We start from the raw sequence: 26,151 nt of genomic DNA, 5'->3' as shown, positions 1-26,151 counted from the left end.
GGCTCCTACAAACGAGCTGAACTGTAACCGTATTTGATTTAGACTTGAATTCTTGGCAGAAGAAATGAAGGGGTGGGGTGAAGTGGAGAGATCATGCATGTGTGTTCCTGGATAGGGAGAGGGTCAGTTCTTGAACTGTAGCAGTCATGCAAGGAGTTCTATGAAAAACACATGGGATGTGGACCTGTTCTGCTTCTTTGCAGAATGAACAATGGAATCAGTGAATTCTCAAACTACAGTGTATGCTGATAGCTTAGGCTTTTCCTACAAAATCACGCTATTCATCAGGTACCCTCTGTTGCCAGTCTGTGAATTCACAGCTAGCATTACCCATAATTTAGAGGAGGCTGTGTGAGTTCATTCATTGCTACACAGCTGATACGGATGTTAATGTGGGTAGTTAAATGAATACTGCCATTTTATCTTTATTCAAGCTAGAAATATCTGAAATTGGAAGATGTAATGTTTTAGAAGTTGGTGCTCTAGCTGAATACAAGGAAAAGAAAGTTCAAGCAGGAGGGAAAAAAAAAATCTGAAGGATGATCTTTCATACAATAAAACTGCTTCTGATGCCATGAGTCTCTGAAATCAGTTTTGAAGCTGCAAGTGAAAGGCAGCTGAGTGTGGAAGCCTGTCAAAACTGGATGAGGGCCAGGCTCACCTGAATCTTATTGATTCTATCCATCAAGAGCCTGAGTGTGACTGATCCAGCTCTGCAGGGGTGGTGAGCACAGTGGAAACTTAAATGGGCCAGAGTGAGGATTTTGTGCCAGGAGGCCCGCAGAGTAGGGGTGTTGTGGTCAGCTGGACTTTCATAATAACAGAGGTGACAAAGTGATAGCCACGATAATTGCAATCAGATTCTAGAAAGCTGGACTGCTCACAGAAGAAGTGATGTTAGAGCATATTTTTCCATAGAAAAGAAGCTGATTTAGTTCCTAAATGCTCAGTAAGATATAATTACACAGGTCAGTGTAATTATACCGATTAACTTATCGGTTAGTAAGCTAAATGTTACCTAATGCATCTGGTATCACCAATCTAAATCCAAGGCAGGTATGTTAGCCTGGAGGGCAGCTTATTTCCAACACACTATAAACAAAGAAAGAGTCAACTATAACAATAACAGGTCTGAAAAAGACTCTGTGGATAGTCTGCTTACAAACTAATGCTGTGTTCCTGTCCTGGCAGAAGCTGGAGCTTCAGTCGTGTTGCTGAGTTGGTACCCCATACTCACTCATACATGCAGACTTGCTGGGTTTAGTACTGTAGGTTTGTTCTCTGTGCTGTGGTTTGTCCTGCCATTGCTTCATCTCGCTGCTTTGTGGTGAGTGCTGCTAGGGGCTTCCACCCTCCCTGCAAAGACTGCAGCTGCTTTCTGTTGTTTTAATGTGGTGCCACTTTTAAGTTCATGCGCTGATCTCTGTAGTGCTAAGGGCTAGTGAACTGTGAAGTGCTCCTGAAAAAAGCCCTGCATTGGAGTGGTAGAGGAAAATCCCCGACACCTTGCTCATCCCTAGCTTAGAGTTTAGAAAGGCGAGCTCTGCTTGGATGGGATTTTTATTGCTGAGTTAAGGTGCTGCTGCCAAGAGTGCATGTCTTGGAGGGTGACACCTGATTAACAGCTCTCATTTGCACAAAAATCTCATGAGTTAAACCTTGGTGTTCAAGTTTTATCCAGTTTAGCCAAGGACCTGTGTGGGATTCCTAATGTATATAGAGAGAGCAGATGCTGTCTGTCCTCTTTAAAATGGAGGTGTTGCCCACAGGAACTCCTGGGGCAAAGGCAGGGCTGCACAGCTGTGGCAAGTGGGGCTCACCAGCTGCAGACTGATGTCTCACCCAGCACTGTTCCACCGTGGTGCCTGGGGAGATTAGGGAGGCCTGGGGCTTCTAGATGGGCTCATGGGGACTGCTTGATCAGTTTAATTGCAGACACCTGAAGCACCCTTTCAAAGTAACTAAACAACTCTGAAAGGAAGAAAAAGAAGAAAAGAAAAAAGTATGGTGACCAAAGAAAGAAGAGATGAATCTCCCTTTCTCTTAAAGCCCAAATCTTGTTAACTGGTTGACAAGAGTAAATGCATTTTGGTTAAGATGGGCGGGAAGTAAATATGTATATCAATAATCTACTCAGAGTTGAAATGAGCACAGAAGAAAGGCGTGTGAGGAGCAGGGGCCCAGGCTGGGGAGCATCAGAACTGGTGGTGGAGAGAGCAGCGTGTCCCTGAGCTGTGCCGACACAGCAGGAAAGGGCCAGGAGCAAGGAGGCAAGCGCTTTGCCATGGCCAGTGATAGCACGTGTGGTGATTACCCACACACTGCTTAGAGGCTGATGTTTTATGAGTTTAACTGTGTTGTAGCACAGCAACTGAGAAGCAAATACATAATATCTGTGTGTAAGTATGAGCATATATATATAACTTCAGGCTCAGTATAGATCATTTGGGATCACTTTCCATTCTGTGCTGTTGTGGGAGGAGTTGGCAGGAGTGCAGCTGCATTCAAGGCTAATCTGGCAGGGCATGCACCAGATGTTGGAGGAGTGCTTTGCTTGCACAGTAAGAAGAGTTACTGCCTCATGCAACTTTGACGGTTTCTGTACAAAAGGCAACAAGGTTAATATTCAAAGACTGCTTTGTGTAAGATCAGGAGAAGAAATTCTCCTAATTGTTTCCACTGTAGTTTGGGGTCGTAGGAGTCCCTGAGCTTTCTGAGAAGATGTGTACCACATGCAAATGCACTTCAGGGGTGACGTTTCAGCTCTGATTTAGGAAGCAAACTCAAACAGTGATCTCCACTCAGTTTCTAGGAGTTTGTCCTCAGCTTTACATGCATAATGCATTATGTTCGTTTTAATTTTTTCTGTTGCGCTACTGATCTTAATAGGAAAGCCTTCTTTGTAAAGCAAAGGTCTAAGTGACACTGGTTTGGAATTCTGTTCCTATAAGACTTTGTCTTGAGCATGATATTTTGTCCTGCTGCTTATTATGGTAATTTGTCTGTAAAGCTATCTCAGAAATGAAGTATTTATGTATGCTGCTTCTTGGAGTGCAGGAATCTAGGCTGTGCATGAGGACTACATACCACATGACTATTTTTTTTGTTTAATTTTGTACAGTAATTAATGTGCATGATCAGCTAGACAGTTAAAATCAAAAGAGAGATTATCTGCTCTAGGATTTTCTCATTTCAGAGTATTATATTAACCATTTCTTGCCATATTCTTGCCATATTCAATTTTCCATGCATAAGAAAACTGTGATATTTCTAGACAAAGCTGATTCTGACTACACAAAATATAGGAAAATATATTGAATATGGAAATATATTTTCTGTGATCTTTTAAATGTGGCAAGTTTTTAATAACAAGAAAAAAAATCTGAAGGGAGGAGTTAACATGGAAGTTATTAGTTAATTTCAAAAGAAATGTGAGAGAAATGAATGAAAGATGTTATTCATGTTTACATACTTCCCTTCAGTATTGTTTTTCAGGTTTATTTTGAGGGAAGGAAGGGTGTTCATTAAATATTGAAATCTGTAGTTTAAAAGTATGTATTTTAGAATCACAGAATTGCTCAGGTTGGAAAAGACCTTCAAGATCATGAAGTCCAACCACAGTCTAACCGTACTATCCCAACTCTAACAACCTAAGTTATGTCCCTGATCAGAGGAGTGCTATATTTTTGCAACAATTACCTCCCTTTCAACATTATAGTGATTTCTCCTTATTACTAAAGATGGGTAATAGATGTACCTCTTGTTCTAGAAATCTGCATCATAAAATACAGTGCTGCATTGAAGTAGGTGCTGTACATATATGAATGTAAGTTTGTATTTTTGCATAAAGCTACTTATGCTTCCTTTTTCTTTTTTTCTTCAGATCAAGTTTTCCCTCCCACGTGCAACATAGAAAAGAATTTTCTCTCCTTAAATTACCTTGCGGGATACCTACAACCAAAAAGAGCAGAGGGATGCCTAATGTCTAACTTGGTCCAAGAAAGGGAAGTTCACATAATTGAGCTAATTACTCCAAATTCCAATCCATACAGGTAAGGAAGGTACCACAAAAGGTATCAAATCTGAAATCACAGCTAGATATTTCACTTCTGTATTGGAATTTAAATGAAGATAGACATTTTAGTCGTTTCATCATTTCAGGAAGAGCTTGGACCTTAATACTTTACCTTAAGTAGAATATAGTTCTTCGTCATGTAAAGACTCTGGATCCTGCTTCATGATTCCAGGATTTTTCTGGGCAAGACCATAATGCACAGTTTTTATGGATTTTACTCTGTCTTCCTTCTGTATTCAGAAATCTTGCTCAATCAATTGATGTTTTCCAATGAAATGAATAAGGAAGTATGAATGAGGACAGAATCTGACAGGGATTACAATAAGCCCACTGAATGGGGAGGTGAGAGAGGAATTTAAAGTAATCTTGACCTGTCATAGGTATTGATGACTAACAGCAAACCAAGGGCACTGGTTCCCAAATAGTGGTCTAGAGGCCATGAATCTGTGGTCTGTGGTAAGGGTGCCACAGTTCTGCAGAATCATAGCAATGTTTTCTGTAGTGATTCTGGTTGAGGTTAAGGTATAGCTTGATAATCTATGAGAAAAAGGGTTGACAACAGTCCACTAATTTTTAAAAGATTTATAAATAGTTGTTAAGGAAAACTATCTATGTGTTATTAGAGTTATCTAAATTGTCAAAAGTGCTGTAAACTTGGAGGTAAGATGGTCAAAGTATTCATTCTTTGCCTGTGTTTCTTGGATCTTAGTGGATACATATGAATGGTGTTTGCTTCAGATAATCACACCTGAAAAAACTCTTCATAAGTGCTGAGTATTGTTGCTAGAACAGAAATTTGCCATGAGGCTTATTTTTGCAAGAAGAAAAGCACAATTTCAGCAGAGATGAGGTGGAATTAAAATGCTGTCTGCTTTCTGTAGACTCTGGCTTTCCATCATTGTCCACCTCTGCTCCTTATGCAGTATGTTTCCCATCTCTAATCAGGAAATCACACAGGGAGACAGAGGTGGAAGATTAATTATCTCATTGCACTATGCTGATCCCAGAGCCTGAAAATAGTCTCTTGCCTAGCAATCTTGGCAGAGTAAGAAAGCACTGAGGTGATGGAAGGCAAGTAGTTAAATCCAAATGGTTTGCCGATGTGTGGCAGTGGATAGCAGCCCCATTTTGAATTGTGGTACTAGTTTGCAGCAACATCACCATACGTCCCTTAGAGTGTTATGCAATGATTAAAGCCTTGTTTCTCTTTCTCTGGGTGTTTGGCGTTGGCTGACAGTGCACGGTAAGAGTTTGTTTTTTTGATGATAACACTGCAAAATATTTAAGTGTTACAATATTAAAAAAGAAAATGAGTATGTTAAATTTCAGCTTGCTTCATAAATAGTTCCACAGCTGTCTTTACAAAGTTTATCTGCACAGAAGCTGAGCTGAATATGTGTAAAGCTACATGAGATAAAACAAAAGATGCCAAGATATGAAGTCTCAATGTAGAGTATTAGTTGAAACTTGATATTTGGGGATGATCACATTTTTAGACATATGTTCCTGTAAGGTGATCTGGAAGTGAAGGTTTTTATGTCGAATTAGTATTTTGCATGATGAAATGTTATTGCTCTACTTACTGTACCAAAGTCTTGAAAATCTGGATAGCGTTCATCTATTTTCCAGTGATCAGTAGGCTGTACATCTGTTTTCTTGTCTTTTTAAAAGTATATATCCAGAAGTATTGGAAACTAAATACGGCGGTTTAATTCCTCAACACATACATGATCCTAAGCAAAGTAATTTCAACGATTTAACTGCATAGACAGAGGCATTGCCTGACTTAGTATTTGTGTGTTTTTTTATATTAACTTACTTGTCTTTTTGCTTTTTTAAGATACTAGTTTGAACTTTAATACAGTTATAAACGGAGAAAACTGAAATAGCTATATTTAGGCACAGTTGCAGTGAAATAAGCGAAGAGTGTAAAGCAAACTGCTTGCCATATAGCTAACCTGTCCCAAATAACAGCTGAAATGAGTAGCACAGTTCTTGTAAACAAAGCAACAAACAAACAAAAAATTGTCTAAAAAATACTTGTATCTGTTGTGAAGCAAAGTCATTAAAGAGTAAATGGAATAACAATCTGTTTTGCACATGTTGTGTTGTCTGGGATAACCTCCAGCATTTTAATCAGCTGGCCAGACAGTGGAAACATGATGGATTGGAAGAAGGTTGATAGCTGGAAATTTCTGGCACTCTGGTCTTACTTTCCCTCTATTTTCCACACACAGTGCTTTCCAGGTGGATATAATCGTTGACATTAAACCATCTCAACCTGGCGCCAAACTTGACAGAAATGTCGTACTTATCCTCAAGTGTAAAAAAGCGGTCAACTGGGTTATCAAGTCGCATGATGTCCAAGGAAAGCTGGAAGTCATTGTAAGTTATGGCACCCTTATTTTTTGAGAGTTACTATGTATGAATGGTATAGGACCCATTTGAATGCAATATACTACTAGTCCATATTGATTTTTTAATGTATTCTTAGCTGCTGATGCTGACACAAACCAACATTTCAAAGAGTAAGTTCAGAAATGAATATTTTTTTCTCTGTTATGTACTGACCAACATGTCCCAAAAGCCAGGTGGTTCGTGTGAGGATTTAGAGCCTATATTCTCTTGATTTCTGTTGAACTATCTCAACACTGAGTTGAATCTTCACCTCCTTTCTTGCTGTTAATTTGGTGAGTGGATCTACAGGTTTATCTAAGAAGTTGGAAAGATGCCTATGAAAGCAGAGTGGATAATTCTAGATATAAGGCATACACCCACATTGCTTTAGAAGTGGAAGCTGCTTTGCGCCTTCCACTTGTGATTCTAGTGGTCTCCAGCTGTCTTCCCTGCCAGTATTTCTGTCCCCAGCAAGCGTTTGGTCAAATTGACCTCACCTCTGCTCAGACCGCAAATAATAGGTTTTATAAAATTTAAAACCAGGGTCTGTAAAGCTGAGCATTTGAAACCATACTTAAAGATAATTGGAAGCTCCAGTTCAGAATGGTTTTTGGCACAGGCTCTGTGACTCAGCATTGTTTCTACTAAGAAAATATGCTTTTCCTTTTTTTGGAGAGGAAATAAATAAATAAAAATTAGATTAGGCTTATTTCTCTCTTAAGTAGTGAGTTGAGTGCATCATGAAGTTGAGCTTAATGTTGGCTCAGGACCAGCCAGTGGCCTGTTGGTTAACAGTTATGCAGTAATGTAGATGTACTGTCAAACTCTGGCCATTTATGTTTATACAAATTTATTTGGTAGCTTTCTCTGTTGAATGCATGCAGGTCAGTACTGAAAGGGTCCAAAGGCTGTTTGATCTACGTAGGTCTCTTTGAAAGTAACTCCTATTTATTTCCATATGCAACAGATACAAACAACACAATACTGCTATTAGATAGAGCAAATTCTCAGCTACAAAGCACTTCTTTTCAGCTTATCACCACTATTAGCTATGTGTTTTCCCTAGCAATAAACAGTAGCCTGCATACTGTGCTCATATGTATCACCAGCAGAGATGACCTACTGTTGCTGTCACCATTACTGAAACGTGCCACCCACTGCCTCACTGTTCTCACTCACATCCACTGTTTGGTCTCCATAAATGTTCATCAAGTGGAGTGAATTTCAATGGGTGCTATTTTTTCTGCATGGAGTTCAGTGACTCACCTTTGCTTCATATGCACTTCTATGTCAGATGCCATTCTGTCAGGCTGCCCCTCTGCTGCCATCTGTTGCATAGCTACAAACTGTAGCAGAATACTGTTTCAGCCTCTACTGCTGTTCCACCAACATCTGTCTCTGACTTTGTGGGCCAGCATTAAATGATAGGAGGCATTACTTTCAGAGTAGCCCTCATAAATCTGCCTGCCACTCATCTCTTTTAGGATTTCATCTTTGGTTTTAAGAGAAACCAATTTTAAGGAAACAAATGATGGTGTTGCTCAGGAAATTGTCTGAAAAGACTTCATAGTATTTATAATGAAATTCCCTTCTGATCCCTGTCACGTCTTGATTGTACAAACAGGTAGAGCTGATCTAGTAGGTACTAAAGGAGTGAGATCAAGGTTAGTTGCTCAGGATTAGTGCATTTGTAAGCAGAAGATCAAAGAAAGCATTACACTTATAACTTCCATTCTGGATTATTTAATAAAGTTTGCTGTTGTATATTTAGCCTTCATTTGTCTTCCACACAGTAGAGAATTGTGCACTAGTTCAGTGACACGTTTCAAAGCCATGAAGTTACCTCTTTTTAGATACAAATTTTCAGAAAGAACGTTTTTAGGAGATTTTAATGTGTCTTAAAATGCTGCAATTTTATTGAGAATAAAGAAATATTACTATATTTTGTTCAAGTTTGCCTTTAGTAATCATTGGAAGTATAAGTAAAAAGTATAAGTGGAAATTTTCTCTAACGGGTGGCAGAAAATAATATTGCTGAAAGAGAAAGTAATGAAAATATGAATATATGAAAATGTCAATATGTTAAAGACTATATGTCTGTATTAGGATTTGTGACTGTTTACTGGTTCATTCATATAGATGCCTAATTTTCCAAATGTGTGTTTGTTCTACTTTAAATGGGGGAGGGAATTAAACAACCACTTCTTATTAAAAAGCATGTACTTTGAGGATTTAGGATCTGTTCATATTCTATTAAGCTAAAGGCCTTTCCAAGCTCAAATTTAAACAATGCATAGAAACATTACTAAACAATTAGGTAATGTTTCACAATGTTCCTTTTTATTAGTTGAGTAGGTTCCATGCACTTCAATTTTCCTAATATCTTGCCCTTAGCGTGAGTCTTGAGGGGACTGGCAAACTGAGAGTGAAAGGTTAATGCCGTGCTGCCTCAGCCCAGAGAGCATGAGTTAAGGTCCAGATTCATAGATGATAAGTGTTCATTTATCATTTAACAGCTTGCTGTGCTTCTTGAAAATTGATGGACACAAAATTGAGTAAAGAGAGAACAGCTTAGGTAAAATAATTACACATAGGATATGTGAAGTGTGTTTTTCATGAGCTGTGTTCACACCCTGTTTACAGCCCTGTGTCCTTACATCAGCTTGAATTTCTGTGCGCATTGGGCTACCTGCACTTCAGAGCAGGTTTCTTCTTATACAGCTACAGATTCTACAGTAGAGAAAGAACTTAAATTGCAAAATGATTTGATCAATTCTATGTGTATTGAGGGGTGCAAAGAGTGAAAGAGGTAAAAAGCATGGAACAATAAATCTCTGAAGATTCCAGATGCTTGGAGGAATTGTTCTTTAAATGATGAAAAGTGCCTGCCAGTTTGTGAAAAGCTCTCTCTATTTGGAATAGCTTTCTAGGCGGCTCTGTGTTGATTGCCTGCACTGTGCAAGGGTGTTGACAGGGCAGGCATATGAAGGAAGGTATGCCTGTTCCTGGAAGCCCTTATGATTGGTTTTGTTTCATTGAGTTGATGCAAGACTGAACTTTTACAGGCGCACTGTGGCATGGAGAGGTATAAACAAGCCCTGAAAATGGTCAGGAGCCAGCTTCAACAGAAAGGTTCTGGGATAATATTTGTTCAGCTGTCTCATTTTGAAAAAAAAAAAAAAAAAAAAAAAAAGAAGAAGAGAAAAGTAGAGAGGGAGATCCAGCAAAATTGGGATGGCATAGTAATTCCAGCTGGTCAAAGAAGTGTGGTGATATTAAAATGTGTGATAAATCATAGCCAGATTTGTATCTATTGGAAAATAAAATATTATTTGACCCAAAACAGTAATAAGGCACTGACATTAAGATACTCGTTGCTTCCTTTTTGTTTCTACTGTTTAGTAGTCTTTGACAACTAGTAACAGAATCCTCAAACCAGATGCTGCGCACCTAAAATTCCCCTTAGCTTCTGTTGTAAAGCTTTGAGTGTTTAAAAAATGCAGAATTGGGTCATTAGAAAGAAATGAGGGAGAGAGATAAAGATAAATAATATACAGCCTCTATGATGGAGAATATAATCAGGCATGGAAATTGAAAGTGTGTGCAGTAGATTGAAAGATGTAATCTGCATATAGAAAAAGCAGTTCAGTCACATTGGAGGAATTGCTGAGTGGGTCATCGTGCCCTTTCCTGCAGTGTGAGTATTTTCAGCTTGTTATGTAGTTCGTAATGGAATTGTTACAGTGATAATAGTAAAACCGTAAATGTAAAAATAAATTCATGTATCTTTAGCTTTGTGGGTATAAATATTTAAAAATAAGATGCCAAGCACTTAAAGGAAAGTTGAAATGTAATATCAATGAATATTTTCTATTTGCCCCTTTGACAGCTGGAAATGCTTGTTATATATTCTTCTGACTTGCTTATTTGGACAAGAAAACTTTCTCCACATGTGCAGCAGTTCTGTTTTTAAGGTGGCAGAGTTTATTTTATTTTATTTCCCAGGTGATCTCTGTTTGCTGTTACGAACAGGGTAAAGTTTTTCAACATAATATGAAATCACTGTCCCTAGTCTATGCTAAGTATCCCTAAATGGTAGTAGTGAACCATGTTTTTCTTTGTTTGCAGACATCAAATAGTATTGGTTTTGGAAAGGAAACAGAACGATCCATGACTATGAGTAAATCAGTAATACCTGATATTCCTTCATCACATGAGAGTTTGATCAAGTGGGCATATGAGCATAAATACAGTCCAGTTACTTCCTATACAAAAGCCCCTGTCGCTAACAGATTTCATCTGCAACTTGAACATACAGGTGAGCATAAAGATGGACTTTTGTCAAACAGAAGAAATAAAGCTGTCTTCCCAGGTGTATGATGCTTGAAAAGGTCCTTTCCCAGTTTTGGGCCATTGTTGTCATGGATTGTGCTATTTTCACTGCTCATTGTAAAGTATGCTGGTTGTATATGTAAATGCTCATTTAAAAGTGAAAAACAAAAACCAAAAAACTGTGGCTTCTTGATTAGAAAATTCCAGATGAATTGTGTTGCATCCTGAAGTGGAATTAAAGTTGTATTTTGTCCAGTTCAGAAGCTTGACCATGCTCAGCATTCACTGGAATGAGATTTCAGCAACTGCATATTTTGTTAGTTAATAAATGCAGCTTTAGCTTTTATCCAAAATATGGACATGTTCATTTAACTGTACAAAGAAACATTTAAATAGTTGACTGAAAAAACTTGGTTACCAGAAAAATCTGAGTAACTGGAATAAATGCAACCATTTACAAAAAAATTTGGCCAAATACATTGCTGACTTGAATATATCCTGGCCCCCTGAAGCTAGTAGAGTTGCATCTCCTTTGGTGATAGTTCTGAATTTAAGGCCCTAAAAATACCATTTTTTTTTTTTTAATAAAGTTTATTTTCACGTAAATTTTATCACTTGCATTGTCCTGGTTTACAGATATTTATCTACTTGGGTGAGGCGCTGAAACTTCAATCCTGAGCAGTACAGCATGCAATCCAGGAGTTAGTGTTCTCATTTCCTCACCTTAAAGTTAACTCTGATTTAACTTCACTCAGGGTATATAAGTAGTTCCTCAACAGTAGAATTTGCATTTTCAAGTAATGGAAGAATTTCATAGGCTCATATGACTGATTGATACTTCAGTAGCAGTAAACTAGCATATTTCTTGGATATGATGTTTTCTTTACATTTGTGGTGGCCTTTTCCATAGAATGAGGCCCATTCAAAGTCTATTTTTAACTACTATTGAAGTGTATTTCTAGAAGGGTATATATATACCAAGATTAAGTGCCTTAGTATCAACTATACTGTTTGTGGAGAAATTGTGGCTAATAAAGGAAAGTAAAAAGATGTTGCTTTGTGGGTGTATTTCAGAAACTCATTTCTGGATAATATTTTTTTTATTTTTAACATGAAAGTTCTTCAGTTTTGAATATTTTTGTAATAATATCTAATAACCCAATTAACTTTTTTTCTACCTTTAGAAGAGATGAATGATGAAGAAGACCATTCTCTTCCTCCAGAGCTTACAGAACTGCTGCATGGCGCAAAGAATCCTGCATTAAGTGATGGCCTGACTTTTCCTTTCCACATTAATAGAGGAGAACATGACACAGGGGGAGAAGGAATTTTCCCATCCAGGGATTCAGTAGACACATTAATTAATCATGACTTTGAGCATTCCCTCTCAAAACACAAAGAACCTGAGGAAGTTCAAGGCAGTGCTGATGTAGCCCTGTCTATAAAGTGTGATGACAAAGTCATGACAGTAGCTGTAGAAAAAGACTCTCTACAGGTAAGTGTGGTCTCTTATCTTTTTTTGATCAGACCATTTTATTTGTATTTTGTTGAAAAATAAGTAGTCTAAGATCCACAGCAATTTTGAACGTCCTCACCTTCCCCTGCTGTCCTCTCCCCCAGTAGTTTGATGGGGAAACTGGGCTGTATGTATTTTGTGCCATAACTCTGTGTCTTGTTTCCTCTTCTCAGTAATGCAGTAGTTTGTAGAGGGATTTCTGATTAAAGCTTAGCATGGTTGGTTCTGTAGAAATCTGCTGTATTCAACCACTGGTCAGTTTTTAATTTCCGTGGTACAAAGAAACTGCTTTTGGTAGCTTTGTAAGACCTGAATAGATCTGTGAAGAGACAGCTAAGGGAATGGAAAGCTAGAGAGTGAAACTGTGTAGTCTTCTGTTACCCATTATGTGCTATTTTATTCTGTCTTCACCATCTACCAGCTGACAGGTTGCTTGAACCTATTTGCATTGTAGAAAATAGCTTGATACAGACTAAAGCATTTCAGTTCAAGACCAAATAGTGTTTCTGTCAGTAAATTAATAATGAACTTGTTGTTTCCTTTGTTCCATGTTATACTTATTCCCTGTCTGTCAAGTATAACAACATTTTGAGATTGACCTTCCCTGGATACCAGTACAATGAACTTCATTTCCTCTTATCAGTAGTCATGAACAGTATTCTGAGCTACACTTTAAGAAAGGGTCTAACACAATTTCAGTGGAGGTTGCAGACATTTACAAAGCATCTTTGTTTTAGGCAAGCGGCTACACAAGGACTGAACTCTCATTGCTGGATCACTCTTGCAAAGCCAGGATGAATGGTACCCATTTCATTCTGGAGTCTTTGCTGAACAAATGTGGGACTCGGACATCATATATCTTGGACAAGATTGTTTATTTTAATGCTGTGAGTATTCTACAAAGTGGAGCCTTCTTCTCTGCTGCACAGCATAGTGATACAAGGAAGCTACTGTAGTTAGCTTTAGCCTTAGCAGGAAAGAGGCATCCTGACCTTTTCCTGTTGGGCTCAAACCTAGTTGTAGCTACAGTCCCTGTATTCAAGAATTTATGAAGGCTATACATTCCATCTGACCTCGTGGTCAGATATTATCCTATAGGAAAAAGAAGGATCTGAACTTGCATGCTTTTACAAAATTGCATGGCTGAACTTTGGGAACCATTTGTACCAGTTTCAAAGAAGTTATATCTACTTTCCCTGTGCAGTTTAGGTGTACCCACACTTAAGAAGTAGATATGTTGCTTTAAGAAGGGATAAGAATGAAGTTCTGTGATTGCAGAGAGCAATACAATTTAACTCACACACTAAAGCTGAGTAGAAATTCAAATGAAGAAACAAAGAAAAGGACATAACTTCTTTGGGTATGCATCTCCAAAAATAAAAATGCACATGTCAGAAGGGAAAAACCTTTAATGACCCTAAAACTTGCAGTGATTTTTTTTCATGTGACATCAAGGAAAACTGTAAGTTGTGAAAAATCACTGTAGAAAGTCATTTTTTTCTAGTCAGTGTTGGTTGTAGAAATGCCAGAAATAGAATGGAAATACTGGAATGCTCCTTTAGGTACCAGCACCCAGACCAGCATTTTTTATGTCTTTGCTATTTCTGAATTCTGGAAATAAACTAAGGGCCTTTCACTAAACATAACCTGTGTATTTTAAACAGCTTTGTGACAAGCGTGTGAGATGTTCTTTCACCATCTTTTAGCTGATGCATTTCTTTTGGTTTTCGTATTGTTCTGAAGAGAAAAGAAAAAAATAACTGTGAAGTGAGAGTGCTCAATTATCATCCAATTTTATGCATTTGCAATATGTTATGTGCAGATTGTCATTCAGCTATCATCACCAGCTGAAGGCAGCAGCTTTGATGATGATGACATGGAATCAGGTGATAATGGATTTCCAGGGGATGCTGACGAGGGAGATGCTACTTTCTCAACCTGGCCTGAAATAGCGGTATGTTAATCTTGGTTTTGCACCTGACAACTGAGAAAAACCTGTTGTAACAGGTAGCTTGCAGAAATTACATTAATAATATAGCAATTAACTTGTCTTTACCACTTCTCCTTCCGCTTCAGTTTCTTGTGGCCCTGCTGAAGGGTCGCACTAAGAGGAGTGTGGGAGGAGCATTACTGTTTATGCAAATTTGTCCTTACTGTGCTACCATGTCTAACTTGGGGTGCATTTGTACTTTTATGTTTTTGTACTTTCAGTTTAATTGCACACTGCACCAGCCAGAGAAAGACTTTTTTAATCCTGCCATGTTCTGGCCTCCTGAGCCACACATCACCAATGTGACCTTCAACATGGAGCTCTACAAAACAGATCTATTCCTTACTCCCTCCCAAGGACTCTTCTCTGTTGCTGAAAATGGGCCAATATATGTAGAGGTAACAAACTGAAAAAGGCTTTCAAGCTAGTAGAAGCATTTTGCAGGGCCGTACAACTGAGCCACATTTCTGCTTGTTAGTTGAAAGTTCTCATTGTGCAGCTGCTTTAAGCAGATAGTTATGTGCTCTTGGAGTGGTAGAGAACAGAAACTATGGATTTGATTTTGACTACAAGCAGAGCAGTGCTTTTGGTCAACAATAAAGGATTCTTGCAGAATGCATGAATTTAAGTACAGGGTCAGTCTTTTCATATCTGCTTTACTGTTCAGAACCTAAAAGTGGTCTCTAAGTTTTTTCCATTTTTTGGTGAATGCTTCAGGGCTCATTTTATTGGGTAATGTGGTTGATCCTCTTATGAAAGATGTAGGCATGGAAAAAAATAGTTCTAAGTGTCTGTCTTTTACATACTGCTGTTCTCGGGTTACAAAGTTAATATAGATTCTGTTCTGTCTCTGATGTACTTACAAACACAGATTTGCTTATGCTAACACACAGCATATTAGGGTATAAAATAAATGAACCCAGAAGAGTCAGCAGCCATAAACATAGTGGCTCATTTAGCACTAATAGTTGTCACCACTTTTTCAGCATATTGTGAATCTTTCTCATTCTCTACCTAGTGATGAGGTTGCGACTTCTTTCGAGAAAGTTCATAAGGATTCATCCTGAAGTAAATTATTTTAAATGAGTTTCCACGTCTTTGTAGTATGATACAGGACCAAGACACTGCGTGGTGGAAACAGAAATATGAATGTGGTACTGGAGCTCCAGATTCCTGTTTCCTCCCATTTGTAGCATCCTCCTCTTTGTAGTAACAGTTACTAGAGCAGTTTTCTGCTTCCTTTCTTTGAAGCTTCTGTCCATTTCAGAGTGTCTACATAGTGGATGCTCTGTGACGGTCTTATGGTTTTTGTTTTGTTTTGTTTTCCATTTTCTCTTACTTTTTTTGAGAGTAAAATACCGGCTGAACAATAAAAGAGTAACACAGAAGCTTTGCCTTTACCATATCTTCTGTGCTAAAATGTAGTCCTTTACATCAGTAAAGCCTTCTCTAAAGAAATCTACCTGTCTCTAGCACTCTCATCAGAGATTCTTAGCGAGTAGACTTGGGAATTATATTTGTGACCTCCAGCTTGTGGTAGTTTATTTTGTATGTTCTGTAGATGTTTAATTGACCGTTTTTTGCCTAAAAGACTTTAAACAATGCGATAGTGAAAAGTACTTAAGACAGCTGAAACAAAAAGAAGGTATGTCCTCATCGGTTAAGAATATGTTCATAAAAGACAAGTGATCTTTTTTTCATTTGGATAAAACCTTCTGCTTCCTTCAGCAATCTGGGATGAATCCCCTTGGCTCCCAGCTCTTGGAACTGATCTGGTTCTGGAGATGTTTATTCAGACAAATGTGCTGATTTCTTCACCACCTGTCCTGGCAAACCCTCCCCTCTCCCCCTTTTTTTTTCCTGTTTCTCCTCCTTGCAGAAGGGAAAATTTATATCCGTTTGGGACTTCTGTGATTTCATTTCTAACTCACAGACTTTTTTACTTTGTTGTTGTTATTTAAAAAGATAATTAAAATAATTTAAAAAGCAAACAACGCCCCCCACTATTTATGATCAGTAAATTACTTAGGCCTTAATCTGGCTCTCTATGCCTTTTCTTTCTCATGCTAAATAAAAAATTTAGCTTTTTTTCCTCCAGATTTCATTTTCTTACCTTATTTTGCTCTTACCTTCCTAGTATAATTCTTTTTGTTTCCTTGAGATATTGTGCATCTTTGTACATACACAACGTTGTTTTGTAACACTGTAATATACTTGTCCTTCATGTCACGTCTTTTTTTAAACTAGTTTACACCATCAGCTTCTTTCCCTATCAATATCAGCGCTTTGATTTTTCATTCACCACCCTTATTTCCTGTTCTTTTTATGATATGCTCTCTCCTGCTTAGTTGTTTCAGCTCATCCTTTCATCTTTGATTACTGCTCACATGGTGAAAAAAGGGAAGTGCCATTGGTTACTGCACAGCTTAACATCCAAAAATTTCTGTATAGACCATGGGAAAATTTGGAAGGTTCTTACATATACAAGTGGCACATGAAGTAGACATTTAAGGCACATTTCTTATTTCTAAGGAGAAAATTATTTCTTGTGGAACTGTTTTCATCACATCGTGTTAAATGGTGCTGTTATTTGTTAAGACTAGCATGCTTCACTTATTACAAATTCCATTTTTTTCCCTAATTACTCTGTAGCATTTGCTGTCTCTGCCCAGTTCAGCTGAAGCATATCAGTGCCTTGCGAGTTGGCAGTTTTAATTATTTTTCATTAAGGAATATCAATTTCAGTCTCATAGTTGACAATAAATTAGGGCTTTTTAGTAGACTGCCCACACCCCCCAGTCCTGGAATGCCACCCACATGTCAGACCTTGACCTCCGCTCTGCCTCTGCATTCCACTCTTGGCTGGGGCTGGGTTCCCTGTTGTAGGTGGCTTTTTTTCTCTTTCATTTTTTTTTTTTTTTTTTCCTTTTTTCCTTTTTCTTTCATTTTTTTTTCTTTTCTTTCTTTTTCTTTTTTCCTTTGTTTAAATATTTCTTTTTTCCTTTTCTTTTTTCTTTTTTTGTCATCAGTAAAGCTTTCAACAAAGACATAGGATTACTAATTGCCTTTCATAGAGTTCTCATGATCTGTCTGGCAGTATGGGAAGCAGCATCATCTCATGTTGTAGTCAACTTTAACCTCCCAACCCCTGCAATTCTGTGATCTGGCCTGGATTTATTTGTTTATTTATTTATTTATTTTTAAGATAAGGAATTGCTGCTGTTATGTTTGGTAATGCTATTGAACAGCTGCTAGTTTTGAAACCATAGATTTTCCTCTCTGTGTGTGACAGCCTACCCTTAACATTTAACTTTCAAAACAGTTCAACTGGAATGTGGAACTGGATCACTACTTTAAAAAAAATGTCAAAAAAATAAATGAAATGTGAACTAAAAATGTCGTTTTGGAGATCTTACTATGTCTTTCTTTTTATTGCAGGTGTCTGTGACTAAAGCTGACAGATCCTTAGGCTTTGCCATTCAAACGTGCTTTGTTTCCCCATTTTCAAATCCAGATAGAATGTCTGATTACACCATTATAGAAAATATTTGTCCTAAGGATGAGTCTGTTAAATTCTACAGCACCGAGAAGTTGAACTTCCCAATAGCGCATGCGCAGAAGGACAAAAAAAGATTTAGCTTTGTGTTTAAGCCAATATTCAACATCTCACTGCTTTTTCTTCACTGTGAGTTAACATTGTGTACAAATAAAGAGAAAGATCCCCAAAGGCTGCCTAAGGTCAGTACTTTTTTTTTTTTTTTTAAGTCTAAACTGATTTGGGTACTACCAAGTTGTGGGGTTGTTTTTAATCTGAACTTTAATCTGAAGAGAATAAGCGGTTTTCTGTTGGATTGATATAATAAGCATATTTCTAGGTTCAAGATTTTAATATGAGTTATGATGCTGTATGATTTGACCACAAAAGTTAATTTTAATTTAAATCTCATTGTTTGGGATAAATAGAAATTGCTTTTCATTATGCAAGTGCTTCGGATTTATCTTTTTTATCAGTCTGACATAACATCATGACAAACAGTGTTAGCTTTATCTTCCAAACTTGTGCCTAATAAATACTAGGTAATCTTGCAAGTGTGTTTGAGCCTCCTTTTACCAATTGTGAGATCAGTTTATCTCAGTGCAACTTGGGTAGAAAGTAACTAAGTACTGGCATGTCTGCTACATTTTGGTACTATATCATCTTGTGTTCTTATAGCAAATGGTGCTGCTCTGCTCTACTGATTCTAAATAAGATTCAAATTCTATCACCAAATCACCAAATTTTGCTTTATGATTAATGAATATGACTTAGGTTTGTTACCCGAGAAAGAATTTTAAGAACAACTAAATTTCAATAGTAGTGCTCCTATAAATCTTAGAGGATCCTTAATGAACACAAGGGTTGCATCCTGAACTGTTGCTAGGGATTACTTTTGCCTGTGTGTTCTACAGATATTCTTTGGATGTTCTCCTATATTTTTTGGTAAACAATGTTTGATAAAATTTATAATGAGATGGCTGTGCTGCTGGCAGAGCTGGACTGACATACACTGCTGCTGTTTGAGTGACTCTGACCTCACTGACTGTTCTTTCCATCTGCAGTGTGTTCCTCCTGATGAAGCTTGCACCTCTCTGAACGTGGATATGATCTTGGCCATGATGCACAACAAAAAAACCTTCACCAAGCCTCTTGTGATAACTCATGAAGGAAAACTAGAAGGTATGAAAATGGGCTTGACTTGTTTATAGCCACTTGAATTGGGCTTAAAAAAATAAAATAAAAAAAGCACTCCAAGTATGAAGCATCTTGTAATCTTGTGGTAATACTGTGTTTGTAATATTGTGTTTGTAATACTGTATTTGTTTAGACTTTTCCCTGGTAGAAGTTATCATGGCAGTTGTTGCCATCTTTTAATGGCCTTTATTGATCCCTAGTATGTGATTTTGCCCAGCACTGAGTACAGAATACTATACCAAGCAACAAAATTGGTTTCAAAAGTGTGAATATATCACTAGTGTTTCCAGCACTTGTTGCCCAGAAATCAATAGCAGTAGTCTGTTCCCTGCTGCATCACTTCTATATTTGGTCTGTAAATATATATCTAGGAATAACAGAATTACAAGGTGTTGAGATGCTAAAGCCCCAAAAGTTTGTAAAGCAAAGTGATGGCCACCTTCCACCATGGGAAAGATGGTGTTTTGTTTTGTTGTTTGTTTTTAAACAACAGGAACTGAGAACTATTTCTAGTGTCATTTAATCTGAAAGTTTTTGGTGAATCCCTCTGGCTACAGCATTAGTCATGTCTTGTTGCATTCATAGGAGAAGGTATACATAATCTTTTCCTTTCCTATTACCACAGTGGTTTAATTAGCAGGCTCCAGTGGCTTTATGTGCATATCAAAATCATGCAATTGTGTACAAAAGCTGTTTGAAATTTTGGAATGCTTTTCAGGTAACATCAAAGGATGGAGATAAGAAATCCTTTAACCTCCATTGTTCAGTGTGAGATTTTTAGTTTTCAAACAATTTTTAGTACCATAAAGCATTGTTATAGGACTTAAAGAAAAGTGTTCCTATTTAACTTTACAAGACAGCTTCTGATTTGTTTTACAAGTTTCCTGTTAATACAGATCAAATCCACAATGAAGTAAAAGCAAGTAATTGATCTGTTGATGCGATACAGCTAAATCTGTACTTTGGGCCTGATTCTGTGCTCTTTCTTTTTACAAAGCTCTCACTTTTTCATTTTCTTTTTTATTGGAGATGAGTAAATCCTCCAACTGAAGTTCATCTTTCAATAAACGGACTTATACTCTGAGCTCTCTTGCCCTTCTGATGTGTGGAGCATTGTGTGCAGCTCCCATCTAGGACTGCACTCAGAATGTTGCCTTTGTGAGAGGCACAAGGTCTTAGTGTGCAAAGATGAGCTAAATTTATAAAGATTAGTTGCAAGACAAGGACGTGATAGAGTATTTTGTTGTATCGTGGGTGATTTGGTCTAATTGTAGGATGTTCCATGGAAATCTCTTCCAGCATATCACAGCTTTCAGATGTAATACAAAGTGGCACATTAACAACGTAGCTTTGTTGGTATGCAGTTGTTCTGCAGGGAATCAAATGACCCCTTTCTAAAAGTAAAGAGCAATGCGTCTAACTGAGATTTGGAGAATAAGTCACATTGCATTACTGAAACAGAGAATTTATGTCTCAGAGGTGGTGTTCAAAATTTTCCTTCACGTGAACAGGCCAGCTTTCATTGTTGCAGACCATATTATGAGTTACTGCTATTGCAGCTGCTCTGTAAGCCAAGTGAAGGAGTCATGTGCTTGAAATTTCAAAAGCCTTAGCAAACTAAACATTGCAAAGGTATTTTTTTTCTTCAGGCTTGATCTAAGGATTGTCATTGACTCTAGTAGAAATCCCAACTGTGTTATCTGTATGAGACTAATTCTCTCTTACTGATGTTATTACAGTTCTGTACTGACTCAATTACATATAGTGTTATGGTAGATCTCAGTGCAAGTGTCTAAAAGCTTCATGTCATGTTCTTTTTGTATCCATTATTGCCTTTTAATGCATCTTGCCCTGATTCAGTGAATGTCATATAGCTGTAGCCATTTATATGTTTGAAAATATTTGCTCTCCTGTTGAAACAGTCTACCAACTTTGTTCATTGTTCAAATTTTTGGCAAGTATGGAAAGTTTAGATTGTTATTTCAGTGAAAGGAAGGTGAGCTGAACAGCTAACAGGAGCCTCCGTTCTGAAAAAGTATAGGACATCATGATAGTGTTTAAAAGCCAGTAGCTGCGTTTACTGAGCTTTAAGGATTCCCTTTGCTCCTGTGTTGCTCTGAGCAACCCACATTAAAATAACGTGAAAGAAATGGATCAGTGGGGAGAACTGATAAAAAGCTACATAACCTATTGTTAATTAGTGGACTTTATATTCTCTGTACAGGGGCCAATGGAAGAAGGAGTGTGGAAAATTAATTCTCCTCTTATCTTGGGAGGCATTTTGTTGGCACTAGGATATGCCAGTAGAGTTTAGACAATCAGATACTGCCTTTAGCTGTGTTTGTACTGTGGATTGCTCTCTGGTTTCAGTCCAACCTTCCTCACAAGTGTTACATTCGGTTACATGTGAACTAGTTCCCCCAGACCCACTTTTCTCACCTGTTTCCTACTATGCCAAGAGTGATCTGGAGGAGATAACCATGCATTAGAACAGCTGAATGTTAAATATAAAGAAGAATAAAGTGCTATATGGCTATTACAGGCACATGTGTCTGAGAGTGTAATGCCCTCATAGGATATTGCTGTCAGTTTAGTGCTGCCTCTTGAGTTTAAGAAGCTAGAAAAACTGGCTTGGTTTAAGAACACTTCAAATAAATAACATTTGTTTTCAGGGGTTTTTTTTGCACCATTGTTTATGTTGCAAGTGCACTTGGTTTGTTTTTCAGTCCCTAAAGATATAAAAAATAAGTATTGGGGCACTGTCTTAACAAATCCTTTTACAGCTATTGCACTGAACACCCTCAAATATAGCCAGAATTTAAACAAGAACCCTAGGTTACTGGGCAGTACAGAAGCAAACTCTGCAGCTAACCAAACAAAGGCTTAGATCTGAAGCCAGGATCTCTGGCTCTTCTGCTTGAGGTGGCATTTTTGGAGAAAGATAAGAGGAGCCAGTTAAGCAAAGAAGAGAAAATTCTTTATTTCTTAACATGTATTTACTTAATCACTTTCTGCTACATGCTGATAATGATGATGATAATGCCAAGAATAATAACTTTGGTGTAATAGCTATGATCTTTGATTTCCTGTATGTATTTAAACCAAACCAAACAACCCACCACCACTAAAAAAGCCCAACTAAACAACACTCAAGACAGAATACTGAGTAGGAATTAAGCTAATGTGCAAATCGACACATTCATGCATGAACAAACAGATATTTTTCCATAGTAGTGACTTTTTTCTTTAAAGGTGATAGTCATTTATTGCTCTGGTTTGATTTTCATGATTTAGCATGCTGGTTTTTAGCATCTTATGTTTGTTACTGGTCAGTAGCGAGATGAATGAATCACTTTAGGACAGACCTTGTAATCTATGTTTGTTTAGAAGCTCCTTATATGAATTAACCAAACTTACTGCAGGTTAAAACTGATGATACGTGGGTGGAAAGTTGTAATGTAGTTGCCACCATATCACACTTTGCATGAATGTAGTTCATGCTATAATATTTTTCTGAGGATTGATCAATACATGAAAGGAATTTTTCTAGACTGAGCAAGATTTGGACTGGTTTTCCTGAAGTTTTTACCATTAATGTATTTCTGCTTGATCAGATCCTGAAGTTTACTTTCACAGTTTGAAGGCTCTTCGCAAAACTTTCTAATTTTTTTTTTATTTGTTTTAAAACAGATTCTTCTCTTCCAAAATCAACTGTGAGACAACCATGTAAGTAACTCTCCAACCTATCTCTTTTAAACCTTAAACCTTTGTCTAGTATTAGATTAATGAAGAAAATTATCCTCAAGCTTTCTGAATTATGTGTGTGTGGGTGAGTTTGTTAAATTCTGGGACAGGAGAGGATTCTGATTAGTGCTGCTAAAGGCATTCTCATTGATCTTTAGAGAGAAGGACTGTAGTCATATGTATATGTGAAAACTGAATTTGGGAAAACACCACTTAGAATTAGAACACACATTTGCCAGTGTGTGTTATTTCCCCCAACTCTGTCAAGGCTACCACTTCCCAATACAAGAGCTTCAGCAGCAATGCCATCTTAAGGACTTCCTGTATCCTATAGCAAGCCTCACTTCTACATTGCTCTGCAATTGCTCACATCCTCAATTACTCTGGCACCAATATTCATAGGCCATGCTCTAGATGAGATCACTGAACTGATGTGGATTAATTTATTTGTTTTTGTCCTGCTGTCTTGGTATAGTGAATTTTACTTTTCATCATGGTCAGTGACTGACCCTGGAGAGGGAGAAAGAGGGGAGAAGTGGCACTAGGAGGTGAGAATAGACAGGAATGTGAAGGTGATTTGCAGCTAAAATCAGTGATGAATGGAGAAGAGGGGAAATTAGAAGAGGAAGTGCAAAGAAGGTTTTTTCCCTTCTATTTCTGTCCCCGTGGTTTTGGGACTGAATTTACAAATTACAAAGGTAATGAAAAATTATGCTTCTACTGCATGAGCCTCTAAATGACTTACTCCTCTTCACTAAGTCTTCTCAGAGGTGAGTATATGGGGCTGGTGCCTCATGGAAAAAGAACATTTGAGTTTAGGAAGTCCTTTTCTGTTTTGCATTTAAAAATGGCCAAGTGCCAACAAAGGAATTAGAAATAGTCCCATATTAGAAATGGGAGAAAAGCCTCCTAAGCCACTATCCATCTAGTTTTGCACATGCAAACTTGGTCACAGGCAGCCAGGCCCTTGCCAACAGGAACTGCTGGAGATGACATTTTGTCAGACTGGGAATGGCACTGAAGATCACAGGAGCTGGTGGGCTGAGGGATGTCTATGGGGATATCTATTGAATGCAGGAACACATGTAGTTATTTCTAAAGTAAGGGTGTTGGTTGTGTTTTAAGAATTGGAATTCTCCTGAAGGATGCTACTGAGAAGATCTAGTCATTTCATTTCCCAGCCAGCTTAGTCAGTAAAATGTTATTTGCTGGCCTAAGCCATTCTGCGTACTGGGAGACATTAAAAATACTGAAACTAGAAATCCATTTTGTAAGAAAAGATTTCCCCCAAATGGTTGATGAAAGAGCGTTGTTGAAACTTTTCTAATCACCAAGAAGAAAAAGACAAAAGCTGGAAGCTTTTTTGATGTTCAGCTCTGGGGCATTGTATCAAGGAACCAGATGCTCTTACCCTTGAAATGGTGCTGCAAAATTAGCTCTCCCCTAGAAAGTGATCTTGTGTGTGTGGTGGGGGGAGTGTTCTATTTCTGTGTTCTGGAATTAATTTTAGTTATTGTTTTTCACATTTGGCAATCTTTTCAATTGTTTCTATTTATGTTTTCGCTGACTTTTTGTTGGCATCTCTTTCCGCTTAACAGCAGTTCCGTTCTCCACCTAGAATTCAGGCTGAACTTGTAGGAGATGTAGGGAAAAGTTTGCTTGAATATTGGAGCATTTAAATTAAAATAATATTTTGCTAAAAATCTCTGCCTTTGTGAAACACACTTTTAAGATAAGTGGATATTTAATTGAAAGGGCCAACTGCAAATGCTTAATTTTTGCAGTGTGTTCCACATTTGGGTGTGCTTGAGCTGAAGCTTTGCTTTGTGATGTGGAACAGTTGGTTGGACTGAAGCCAGTCTCCAAAAGCATCATTTTTATTTCCTTGATGCTAATCTGCTACACTGCTCTTTAAAATAGTGCTTAATTAACCATGAACTTCAACTAAAAAAAAAAACCTAAACAACTTTTTCCATGGAAGCTTAAGGATAATTGTTGTTAAATACGACTTGTCATGACAAAATTAAAAGCCCTTATTGTGTGTGTTTGCCTTTTAGCTGTGTTCTATGGCTTGGACACTCTTACCGTCGTGGGCATTGCCTTTGCAGCATTTGTAATTGGAGCCCTGCTAACAGGAGCGCTGTGGTTTATCTACTCTCACACAGGTAAGCATAAGAGCTCTTAGTGACCTCAGTGTAGATCATACTGCAGGAAATGCAGTGTGGTATGTATGAGTCCTTGCAATTAGGCAGGGGAGGTGAGTTAGCAATAGCCATCCTGCCCTTGTTTCTCACTCGCTGTTCTCTGTGAGCAACTCCTTGCAGGAGCCTGTTGATATTTACGTGTAGATTGGCACCTGCCCTTCCTTGAAAGGACATATTATGTGTTGTGAAAATATTTGATTTTTCTAAAATCTTAAATGCAAGTCTTGAAAACTCACCTGCGATCTTGAAAGTAAAACGGAGATTCCCTGGGTTGTGCATTGTCATTAGTAGCATCTCCGTTTCAAATTAATTGGCATATCTGTTAATGTATCTCTTTTGGTTCACATTATACTTTTTCTAAATTATTTGTGGTTTTGTTTTCCTTTTAAGTTACTAGATTAGATTTATGTGACTCAAGATGTGATGTGATCAGTGGACAAACTGACTGAGAGAATACCTTAATTGCTTTGACATTTTCTGAATATAACTAGACTTGAAAATGTTTCTCTTGATTACATAGAAATTTTGCCCCAGCCATTTATTTCTCTTTTCATCAACTGTTGTACAAGATGGTAGAAGTAATGGGTAATCTCATTTAATTTAACCCAAGCAAATAACCAAAAAAGTGCCTGAAATTGATGCACTTCTTACGTGTAGCTAATTTTTCAGTGTCTCCTCACACTTCTTTCCATACTGTGATGAGTTAGCAGAAATGCAACACCATAAGAAGCAGAATTTGTTTAGGGAACAAAGACTGGACAGTGATAAGGCCTTGCTTTGGGGTATGGGATCTTGGCTGCCTGTGGATTATCGAGTATCTCAGGATCCCTACAGCATGCTATACTCCCAGCTTCTCCCATTTTTGACACTGCAAGACCCTGTCAAGATCTCTAGGAGGTGGGGAAGAATGTGAGGTCATTTACTCCAAACCTAGAAGCCTTAGGATTGTCCCATAGCACATTATAGGGTATTGTGGGGTTTTATCTGCATTTAAAACCTTATGGAAGCTACATAAGTTTAAGAATCTGGCCCTGTCAGGTCAGAGCTCATGTAAATATTATGACCCAGGAGCTTATGTTAATTTGGAAAAAAATCTGTTTTATTTCCAGTTGACATTACAACAACTTAGTGTAAGCATTTTAATGCTTCCCAATGCATCAG

At 37.7% G+C, this 26,151-nt stretch overlaps 1 protein-coding gene across 1 annotated transcript in view; it reads left to right on the top strand.

Moving 5' to 3' along the window:
* Positions 1-26,151, top strand: part of TGFBR3 (transforming growth factor beta receptor 3) — a 108,178-nt gene that overhangs the window by 73,281 nt on the left and 8,746 nt on the right. The window contains exons 6-16 of the mRNA XM_072343592.1: positions 3,884-4,052; positions 6,313-6,460; positions 10,601-10,790; positions 11,989-12,299; positions 13,058-13,207; positions 14,143-14,274; positions 14,532-14,708; positions 17,749-18,048; positions 18,910-19,027; positions 22,733-22,768; positions 24,844-24,951. Of these exons, the coding sequence (XP_072199693.1) occupies positions 3,884-4,052; positions 6,313-6,460; positions 10,601-10,790; positions 11,989-12,299; positions 13,058-13,207; positions 14,143-14,274; positions 14,532-14,708; positions 17,749-18,048; positions 18,910-19,027; positions 22,733-22,768; positions 24,844-24,951 (1,839 nt within the window). The remainder of the gene's footprint in view (positions 1-3,883; positions 4,053-6,312; positions 6,461-10,600; positions 10,791-11,988; positions 12,300-13,057; positions 13,208-14,142; positions 14,275-14,531; positions 14,709-17,748; positions 18,049-18,909; positions 19,028-22,732; positions 22,769-24,843; positions 24,952-26,151) is intronic.

The sequence above is a fragment of the Excalfactoria chinensis genome, chromosome 8, assembly GCF_039878825.1.
Source record: "Excalfactoria chinensis isolate bCotChi1 chromosome 8, bCotChi1.hap2, whole genome shotgun sequence".
Taxonomy (NCBI): Eukaryota; Metazoa; Chordata; class Aves; order Galliformes; family Phasianidae; genus Excalfactoria; species Excalfactoria chinensis.
Note: the sequence above shows the minus strand (reverse complement) of the source record. Positions and strands in the feature narration are given on the sequence as shown.